The sequence below is a fragment of the Theobroma umbraticum genome, unplaced genomic scaffold (assembly GCF_002168275.2).
Source record: "Theobroma umbraticum cultivar Fairchild unplaced genomic scaffold, ASM216827v3 scaffold_56.0, whole genome shotgun sequence".
In the NCBI taxonomy this organism is placed as follows: domain Eukaryota; kingdom Viridiplantae; phylum Streptophyta; class Magnoliopsida; order Malvales; family Malvaceae; genus Theobroma; species Theobroma umbraticum.
The window spans coordinates 12,103,195-12,113,857 of NW_018397256.1; the positions used below are offsets into that span (position 1 = coordinate 12,103,195).

A 10,663-nucleotide genomic window follows, 5' to 3' on the forward strand; every position below is an offset into this window, starting at 1 on the left:
TGCCTTGTTCTTGACCCGTAAACAGCGAGCATGCGGGGGAAGTGGTGGTGTGGGCCACTTGGCCCGAGTTTGTTCATCATTAATGCGGCTAGAGTGGAGGTTATCATTGAAGGCTGGGTGAAGCCGTCAAAGACGTGGGCCAAGCCTACAATGTCTCGACATGATTCCCATCCACCCTAGCAAGCGAGTTAATGTTGTCTTGCATCACGTCCAAAATCCCTTCTCAAGAGTTCACACTACTTTCCCAGTTTTCTTCCCTCTCCCTGCCTCAGCAAAATCCAAAACTTCTCTTAGGCACTGGTTTTCACAGTGTTTGTTCCTGTTTCACTGTTAACCACATGTCCAAGCCTTACGTATCCATCAAAGGCTTAACAAAAAAGTTGAAGGATGAAGAATGAAGGCTACAAAATGTCCATCAAATATTCTAATTAACCAAAGTTGAAAGTGACATGTATCACAGTACTTCGAAGTTTGAACTTTGAATTGGGATTGCCCCGTTCGCCACCTGCATTCACCCCCCACGCCCCAACAAAATGACGACATATCGTGAAGGTCCACAGTTTCTTCTGCTCCCTGAGTACCCTGCCACCTCTGCAAACTGCTCAGTTACCCGCGGCCCCCCTCACTCTCGCAGTTGCATTAGTACGTTCTGCTATTGCTCTCTCTGAGTCTCCTTCACTCCCATTCCCATATCTCGACTAAAAAAACCTTCGCTGTTAGCCTGAAATCAGCATGAAAACTCATCACCACCACCCAAAGCTAAAAACCCACCCACGTCCACTCTTCTCATGCGGATTTTTCCGTAATTGCACTCAATCCACCCTCAGCCCCACCACTCCCCACTCTCCTTCCCTCCCTCTTTCTTCCTCCCAACCGCCACCTTCCTCTCCGCCGCCATCATCATCGCTACCACATCCTTCAGCGCCTCCTCCACCACCACCGCCACCACCGAAAAACTCATTCCAGCAACGCCCAGAATCATCCTCTTCCTCCTCTTCTTCCTCCGCTTCCCATAGCTTCACTCAATGGAAATTCCCCATCCCCACTTCCCCTCTCCACCAAAACCCATGTCAATCTACTCCTCATTTTCAACCACCGCCGCCGTCTCTCCCGCCTCCTCCGCCGCTTTCCTCCGCCAACCTCCAAGAACTCTTCCACATCGCGGAGCTTCAACTCAGCACCGGTTCACAATCCGAACAACTCGCTGCCCTCCAACTTCTAGACCGCTCTCTGGTTCCCAACCCCCCATCCGACCCGATTTGCCCGCCTGCATTGATGCGCGGGATCGTGTCGAATTTAAACAACGAAGCAGGGGTAAAGCCAGCAACTAAAATTCTACTAGCGTTATGTTTGGCGGAAGGCAACCGCCACGTGGCTGTGGAGGCTGGGGCTGTAGGTGCTGTGGTGGAGGTAGTGGCGGAGCTGGAAGGAGCGGCGGCGGAGAGGGCGTTGGCGGCGCTCGAGCTCATGTGCACTGTGGCGGAAGGAGCAGCGGAGGTGAGGGCCCACGCGCTTGCAATGCCCGTGATGGTATCCGTCATGGGACGGTTGGAGGGAAGAGGGCGGGAATATGCCATAAGCGTGATTTCCGTGATTTACGGAGGCGGTTGCGTTGGAGGTGGCAGTGGGGAAGAACAGGAGGAGGAGACGGTACCCGCGCCGCCGGAGGAGGTTGCGCGGGCGGTGGTGTTGGCTTTGCAAGGGGAGTGTACAGCTAGGGGCAGGAGAAAAGGGGCCCAGCTCTTGAAGATGCTTCAGGAGTACGGACGGCTAGATTTAACCCAAGATGGGAATGAAGGGTTCTGATTCGTCCATGATTTCGGGGCTGTTTTCAACTCTCGGGAATTTACTGTTGTACTTTAGAGTTCACTAATAATTGAAGTAGGAAAAAAAATCTAGTGTGCGAATAGTGCGTTATTCCCACGTCTATAGCTGGACGTAATTAAACAGTAGAAAAAGTTGGGTGGTCCAGTTTAGAATATTATTGAAAATTTTCCGGTTCCGTTTATTCCACCCCATGTCCTCCACCGTCAGATGTGAAATTTGTTCAAGCACTTTTTTTGCTTTGTATCCACGGGTAGAGATTCCAGAGTTTAATACCTATACGACTGGAAAGCTAAACTGTCCACACCTTACTTTTTTTTCCTCCTTTTTGGTGAAGAAGATAATTCAATTATTAACGTAGAAAGCAGGAGTGGGAGACATGTCCAAGCAAAAAGGCCAGAGGGGGTATTATTTTGTGCATTGAGGGTGAGATCCTGAATCCTGCTAGCCTCAGCCTGCCTGCATGATCTTCCCATCAACAGCAAGGCAGCGTTACCCAAAGTAGAAAATAAACATTCTATGTAGTAATTTTAAAAAATTTTCACCTAGAGCCTGTTTGGTTTAATTATTTCTTGAGTTTAAAAGTTATTATAAAAATTTTTTAAAAAATAAAATTATATTAAATTTATTTAGTAAATTTACTTTTATAATTTTTTTTACAAATAAGTTATTTGATAAAATAATTTATATAAATTTTAATTTTAATTAAAATTATCTTAAAAAGTATTTAATAAATAATTTTTTATTAATTATAAATTTTTTTATTCATAATAGAAAAAAGTTAACTTTATTTTTTATTTATAAAAAGTATAAAAAGAATGTTTTATAAAATAAAATTTATAATTAATAATAAATCATATAAAAATAAAAATAAATAATATTAAAATTATTTTTAAAAGATGAGAACATTTTTTAAACTAAAAGAAAAATTTTATTAAAAAAAGGGGTGTGTTCTTGAAAAGGAAGAGAGAAAGCTCCAAAGACGAGCTTTTTCTAATTTTTTTTTATTCTTTTAAAAAATTATTTATTTTTTTTAAAATTTTTTAAAATTTTTGTTTGACTTGATTTTTATTTTTAAGAAGTAGATAAGTTGAAAAAAAAACCTAAATTAAATAAGCACTTAATTTAGGTTAATAGTCCTAAGAACCCAACAAAAAAAAATCATATTTCTTTCTTCTAATCTCAAGATAATTATCTCTGTAGTTTCTACCGAAAACAATTAAAGGTTCCATTAAATACAATTAGTACACCAATGCGCCTAATTAACCGTCCATGTATTGCGGAAATAATTACTATTAATTAATACACCAAAGAATGATTGACTTACTCAATATTGTTTTATGATAAGAGGACCATGTACCTGATGTTAATGCTGCTGCAAACTGACATGATTATACTCTTATCAACTATTAAAATTTTGCTAATTAACTCATCATCTTCGTAGTATTTTATAAGATAAAACTATAGTTTTAGAGTAAAAAGAACAAATTAAAAGAAACATAAAATTTTAGTTATAAACTAATCAAATCATCCAAACTTTAATTAACAATGTCTTAGTTGCACCATAATCTGATATAAATCAATTTTACTGTATAAAAAATTTAAATTTAATAGAATTATGAAAAAATTTTAAAATTAAATATTAAGATCACGTCAAGTATTTCAAAAAATAAATAAATATATTTCAATTTTAAATGGAACAATTATAAAGATCTTGAGCTACTTGTGAACTTTAAAGTCAAGTTAACAAATTTAAGAGAGATTAATGATCCCTTTAACATTAACATTGACCCTACTTAAAAGTGGAATCAAAGTGTTCAAAAAGGTTTGGGTTCTTTATATCCTCACCATCATGAAAAGAAGATGATTTCATAAAAAAGTCCATAACAAATTAAGCATCCATCTCTGTATATTATTTTATTCTCTTTACCATCCCAAATTCTATCTTGGTTTTCAATGCAAGTACCGTTTTTCTTTTTAATCTCATTTTTTGTTCTAAGCATTGCCTTCTGTTCTGTCCACATTCCCATACTACTATATTCTCTTTAGCGAATTGATACTCTCCCTGACACAGCTCAAATCTGCAAATACTGCTAGAATTATCCAGGGACTAGCTAGATGTATTCCTTTCGGTGGCTCCTAGGTGTTCTACACCTGCTTCTATGGGGTTCAACCTTGCAAAACATCCGGGCCATTCCACCACGGGATCCAGTTCAATGCAACGGAACAGTCTGCACCCTCTACAATTCCTATGGTGCATGGGGAGATCGGAAGGACTGCATCTTCAAAACTGTTGCATACCCAAAAACAGAAGAAGAGCTTCGCTTGGTCGTGGCCTATGCCAATAAGAACAAGCTCAAGGCGAAAGTAGTCAGCAAATTTTCACACACCATCCCAAAACTAGCCTGCCCTTCCTCGCGGCCCGATGATTCGTTGTTGATAAGTACAGCAAAATATGATTCGAACATCGAAATTGACTCGGCCAACTTCATTGTGACAGCCGATGCAGGAGTAGCGCTACGAGAGCTGATTGATAAGGTTGAAGAAGCCGGGCTAAGTCTAGTGGCTGCGCCGTATTGGGAGGGCGTGAGCGTTGCCGGGCTGATAAGCACCGGGGCGCATGGGAGCTCATGGTGGGGTAAAGGAGGAGCTGTTCACGATCATGTCATTGGCCTCAGCCTTATCGTTCCTGCTAGTGAATCAGAAGGGTATGCAAAAGTAATCCAAATTGGAGCTCAAGATCAACTTCTTAATGCAGCAAAAGTATCATTAGGAATTGTGGGGGTCATCTCTAAGGTCAGTATTTCTGTTCTTTCTTTGACTTACCGTGCTAAACATTGATTAGGATCTTGGTTTATATTAAAGCTGGTGCCAACAATCTTCAGAAAACGTGTACGTTAGAGTTTGGCAGATGGCTGGAATCTTGTCTAACCAAATCAATCAATACACGCGGAAGAAATCAAAAAAATCCAATAGAATGTAAAAATATTTGAAGATTTTCTCTGGAAACTCAATAGAGGAGATAGAGCTAACTGCTTTCAAGGAAAAGCACAAAGAAACTGATAATAGGGACTGCCTTAATTGCATTTGTCTGTATTATATTATGCCCTTAATTTTCTTTCGCATAGCTGCTTTTCATATCCGTTGTCTCAATGAACGATAGGTGAAGTTCTCTCTAGAGCCAGGATTCAAGAGAAGCATTACATATAACTACACAGGCGATTCTTTAATTGAAAGTGAATTCATCGAACATGGAAAGAAATATGAATTTGGAGACATCACTTGGTACCCATCAGAACATAGAGCTGTGTATAGATATGACAGCAGAGTTTCCATGGACGCCTCTGGCGATGGAATTAACGACTTCCTTGGTTTTCAAGCCAATGAAATTTTGGCCTCTGAATCAGTCAGAGCAGCAGGTAAAGCTCCACTTGTCACTGGTATTTCACACGCACCTTTCGCTTGGTAGTGAAAAATAGATATTAATGCCTTGGTTTCAATTATGTGGAAATATTGCAGAAAAGGCATCCGAGAGTGCCAAAAACGTCAATGGGAAATGCACGCTGGCAGCCATTACTTTGGGGTACAAGAAACTGATTGCCAATGGATTGAAGAACAATGGCTTGATTTTCACAGGCTACCCAGTTGTGGGGCGCCAAGGAAAAATGCAAACATCTGGTTCTTGTTTGTATTCACCTATCACGAGAATCGATAGTTCATGTGCTTGGGATCCAAGATATAAAGGGCTTTTCTTTTACGAGTCAACTGCAATATTTAGTGTTTCAAAGTTCGGAGACTTCATCCGAGATGTTAAAAGATTAAGGGACCTAAAGCCAGAAAACTTTTGTGGGGTTGATCTCTATAACGGGTTTCTGATTCGTTACATCAAGGCTTCAAAGGCGTATCTAGGTCAATCCGAGGACTCCATAGTTGTTGATTTCAACTATTATCGCGCAGATGATGCTTCCACTCCGAGGTTAAACCAAGATGTAACTGAAGAAGTTGAGCAGATGGCCTTCCTCAAATATGGAGCAAGGCCACACTGGGCCAAGAATAGGAACCTGGCATTCTTGAATGTACAAAGTAAGTACCCAAACTACAATAAGTTCCTTGCAGCAAAGAAGCAATTAGACCCACAAAACATGTTCTCCAGCGAATGGTCGGACCAGATATTATTCGGAAAAGGAGCTGTTAAAAGTGATGGATGTGCCTTGGAAGGGCTGTGCATATGCTCGGAAGACAGGCACTGCAGTCCAAGCAAAGGGTACTTTTGCAAGCCAGGTCTTGTTTACACTGAAGCTAGGGTATGCAGATATCCACCATCCTCCACGCTGATTTAGTTTTCCAGCAGATTCTTTTGTTTTCTTAAATTAAGAAACATTTCTTAATTAGTTCATTAATTAATTTGAATTGCAAAGCAAACAATTCTTATTTGATTGCAATGAAGTGCATCACTTTTGCTTTACAATAATATATATATGTTCTAATTATTTTGATGCAAGCGTAAATGATCTGTGCTTGTGAATGGAAAACAGGAGTCGTGGCGGCCTCCACGTCCTGGAATTATTGCAGCATTCCTGCTTTCACCATCCTTTACAGTTTGGGCCTATTGGAACCAATTCTGTATTTAAAAAATACTTCAAATTGTTTATTTAATAAAAAGGACTTCTCCATCAAAATAATCACCCTAATTTTGTGTCATCCAATTACTTAGATGAGCTGGTTTAAAAGAATAAACAAAAACTTTTTTAAATTACTCTTAAAATGATATCTTTCATGATTTTTTTCATATTTTATAAATAAAATATTCATATCTTAAAAATTATATAATTTTTCACTTATGACCGCTTGATAATATATTATCATTGATCATAAATTTTTTTATAATAAATGAATACATACATACATATATATATATATATTTATATTTTATATTTATTTGTCGATAAAAGTAAATTAGACTCATAATGTCTTGTGATTAGCTATATATATATATATATATTTATGGAATCAAAATGCAAAAGAAGCCTTATGTTCTGTCAGCCAGGCTGGCCTATTCTTTCTCTTGAAGCTATTTGCTGGTTGCTGTTATCACCATCATTATCTTTAATTTCCAGGAAATATGTTATATCTTCAATTTATACATATAAATTAATTATAAAAATAAAATAATTTAATTATATTAAAAATTCGAATCATTTAAGAGGTGGATTAATAAAATCTGGGTGTACCACGAGAAATGGCTCTCTATACCACGTTATAACGCCTCAGAAGATGCTCACACTCGTCTTCCTTAACCTAAAAGGTGTGGACAACCCTCTCAAATACCACGTCTCTGTTACTCAGCCAAAAACAAGTTATTCAGCAACCCAATATGCAAGAAAGCTCAACGTTCAAAGCTAAGTGCTAAGCTTATCTAGCTGCAAAACTGCAAAAGCTAGGAGAAACAGTTTTTGCTGCAAATACAAAAACAGAACACATGGCCCACCTGAAACTAAGAACCAGAAAACAGGTTCCATGTGTTAGATTTGGTGTTGGGCAACTGCTTGTGTGGGCCTCAACCCTGCAAACGATCCAGGCCTTTCCGCCGCTGCAACGGAACAGTCTGCACCCTCTACAACGCCTACGGTGGTACATGGGGAGATCGAAAGTGTACTGCTACGTTGCAAACGTTATATATATCCAATAACAGGAGAAGAGCTTTGCTTAGCTTTGCTCAAGGTGAACGTACGTAGTCAGCAAATTTTCTCATTCCATTCCGAAACTAGCCTGCCCTTCAACTCATTCCGGAAATTCACTGTCGATCCGTCCAGCAAAATATGATTCGAGCATCAATATTGACTCAGCCAATTTGGCTAGCTGTTGCAGTAGATGCTGGAGTAGTGCTAGAAGAACGGATCGATGAAGTTGAAGAATCTGGGCTACGTCTAGCTGCTGCGCCTTCTTGGGAGCGCGTGACCCTAAGTGCAGCACAGTCCGGATATTTTTTGCTGATAAGTACAGCAAAATACGATTCAAACATCGAATTGACTGGTCCAATTTGTCTGTGACGGTAGATGCTGGAGTAGCGCTATACGAGAACTGATAGACAAGGTCGAAGAAGCTGGGCTAGGTCTAGTGGCTGCGCCTTATGTAGGAGGGGATGAACGTTGCTGGGCTGATAAGCACCGGGGCGCATGGGAGGTCATGGTGGGGAAACGCAGGAGCTGTTCATGATCATGCCATAGGAATTAGCCTTATTTTTCCTGCTAGTGAATCAGAAGATTATGGAAAAGTAATCCAAATTGGACCTCCAGATCAACCTCTTAATACACCAAAAGTTTCATTAGGACTTTTAGGGGTGATCTCGAAGGTTAGTAGATGTCTATTCTCCTAGTATTCTTTATTTGTTTGACTTGCTACTATATTATTGCTTAGGATATTCCTGGCTTATAGCATAGCAGGTAGATGCAAGTGCGATCTTAACTTTAGTTGGAATCTTTTCTAGGAAAACTTCAAGTTAGCCTTAAATTTGTTGAGAACTTGGAAGTTGGAACTAAAGGAAACTTAGAACAAAAACAAACAAACTTTTGAGTGAGCTTAGATTTATATTTTCCTATTTGTCTAATAAAGTAGATTTATAATTGCCTGAATAAATAATAATAATAGGTGAAATTGTGTCTAGAGCATAACATATAACTAATGGCACAAGCGATGCTCTCATTGAAAATGAATTCATACAACATGCTAGGAAATATGAATTTGCAGACATCATTTGGTATCCATCAAGACATGCAGCTGCGTATAGATATGACAGCAGAGTTTCCATGGATACACCTGGGGATGGATTAAATGACTCTATTGATATCCAACCAAGTTCTATCTTGTTCTCTCTATCAGTCAGAGCAACAGGTAATTAACCATCACATGAAACTGATCTCCTGCCAGTTAAGTCAGATATTAATGCATAGATTTAAATATGTGAAAACTTTGCAGAAAAATCATTGGAGCGTGCCATAAACGCCAGTGGAAAATGTTCGTTGGCAGCAACTAGCTATTGTGGAGGCACAAGAAACTGGTTGCAATTGCCTGAATTTCATGGGATTTCCAGTTGCCGTTCGCCAAGGAAAGATGCAGACATCTGGTTATTGTTTATATTCATCCACAGTTGATAGTTAATGTATTTGGGACCCAATGAATAACGGAGTCTTGTATTCACCCGAGACGGGAAAAGATTTAAGGGACCTAAAGCCAGAAAACTTTTGTGGGGTTGATCTGTACTTTGGGTTTCTGATACGTTACGTCAAGGCTTCAAAGGCATATCTAAGTCAATCCACAAGGACTCCGTAGTTGTCGATTTCGGCTGTCATCCTGCTGATGATGCTTCAACTCCAAGGTTAAACCAGGATTCTTTAAGGATGGGGCTAGGCCACACTGGGCCAAGAATAGGAACCTGGTTCTTCAATGTGCAAAGTAAGTATCCAAACTATAACAAGTCCCTTGCAGCAAGGAAGCAATTGGACCCACGAAACATGTTCTCCAGCAAATGGCCAGACCAGGTATTATTCGGAAAAGAAGCTGTTATAAGTGATGGATGTGCCTTAGAAAAGGCTGTGCATATGCTCGGAAGACAGACATTGCAGTCCAAACAAAGGGTACTTTTGCAAGACAGGTTTTGTTTACAATGAAGCAAGGGTAGGTAGATATTCACCATCCTCCATGGTACTGTAATAACAATGCAATAAACCTGTTGTGTTATCTAATTCCGAAGTGAAAACGGTGTGGGTTTTGAACCTTAATTTAATTGAAGGTCATCGGTTCTTTGCACTAATTTTCTTAAGATTTAGGTTGGGCAAAGATGTTTATTATTATAGCACATAATTATCAGAAACATGCCACAATATATAGTATCCAAGTAATTTGTTCCAAATCTTACCTAATCTATGATTGTTTCTTAGCTTAATGTAATAATCTTGATATTTTCACTTTTCAACCTCAAACAACGAATTGATCATAATATAATCTAACAATCTTAAATTGAGTATAGTGAAATGATAATATATATATATATATATATATAAAGTTCATCTTGTGAGAATTATTATGATTTCTATTTAATATATTTTTAATAATCACATTTAAATTTGATTCATAACGAAATTCAATTTAAATAAATAAACAAACATTTTATATAGATTCGAATTGAAATATATGTATATGTAATAAAAATAATTTAGTACTAATGGTTAAGTTAATTAAGCCAAAACTAGGATAAATTGGAAACATGGGTTGCAAGATATATTGGATTAACTCATTGATCACTATATAATCAAGTAATTAATCTGCACAAATTAATGTGAGAACTTAATTAATTATATAATCAAGGAAATCTTAAATAGGTCTACTCCTAGGCTTGTGATTAAAGAAATAAATTAACCAAAGGAGAAAATTACTACTCTAAATCCCCCTAATTAAGGCTTAAAAGAAAAAAACTATACATTTGCATTGCTATTTCCATGCAATTTCTGTTTACATCTTTTGTTCTTTTACACTTTCAAAATGAAATCATCAGTCGTTCATTGTTTTGGTTGTCAGTTTATGAGGAAATCTGCAGCAGAATCAAGAGCCAGCTGACTAGATATGGGGTGCTCATGCAGAGACGGCCAACAGTTATATGTACTCCAATCAAAGGGTCATTCCTTACAGCAACAAGAGCTAGCTCTGCCGTCGCTGCATTCTTCAACAACTTCCTTCAGCTTACTTTTTGGCGACCTGACTCACCAGCGATATGCCCTTTAAACCTAGCTAGCTAGGCCAGCGTTCATGCTGCTGACTAGTGACGTAATCATATATGTATATA

The 10,663-nt window shown here is 38.5% G+C and overlaps 2 protein-coding genes and 1 pseudogene across 2 annotated transcripts; all 3 read left to right on the forward strand.

Annotated features, from left to right (window-relative positions):
• Window positions 1-92: 92 nt before the first annotated feature.
• Window positions 93-2,373, forward strand: LOC110410540 (ARM repeat superfamily protein). The gene has a single exon (XM_021420280.1). It carries the CDS (start codon window positions 733-735, stop codon window positions 1,804-1,806), a length of 1,074 nt encoding a protein of 357 aa, XP_021275955.1. The 5' UTR covers window positions 93-732; the 3' UTR covers window positions 1,807-2,373.
• A 1,344-nt stretch (window positions 2,374-3,717) lies between these two features.
• On the forward strand, window positions 3,718-6,284 carry GULLO3 (D-arabinono-1,4-lactone oxidase family protein). Its single transcript, XM_021421403.1, has 3 exons — window positions 3,718-4,620; window positions 4,988-5,243; window positions 5,344-6,284. Exons 1-3 carry the CDS (start codon window positions 3,943-3,945, stop codon window positions 6,162-6,164), a joined length of 1,755 nt encoding a protein of 584 aa, XP_021277078.1. The 5' UTR covers window positions 3,718-3,942; the 3' UTR covers window positions 6,165-6,284.
• Window positions 6,285-7,303: 1,019 nt separating this feature from the next.
• Window positions 7,304-9,607, forward strand: LOC110410760 (L-gulonolactone oxidase 3-like; annotated as a pseudogene).
• Window positions 9,608-10,663: the final 1,056 nt, after the last annotated feature.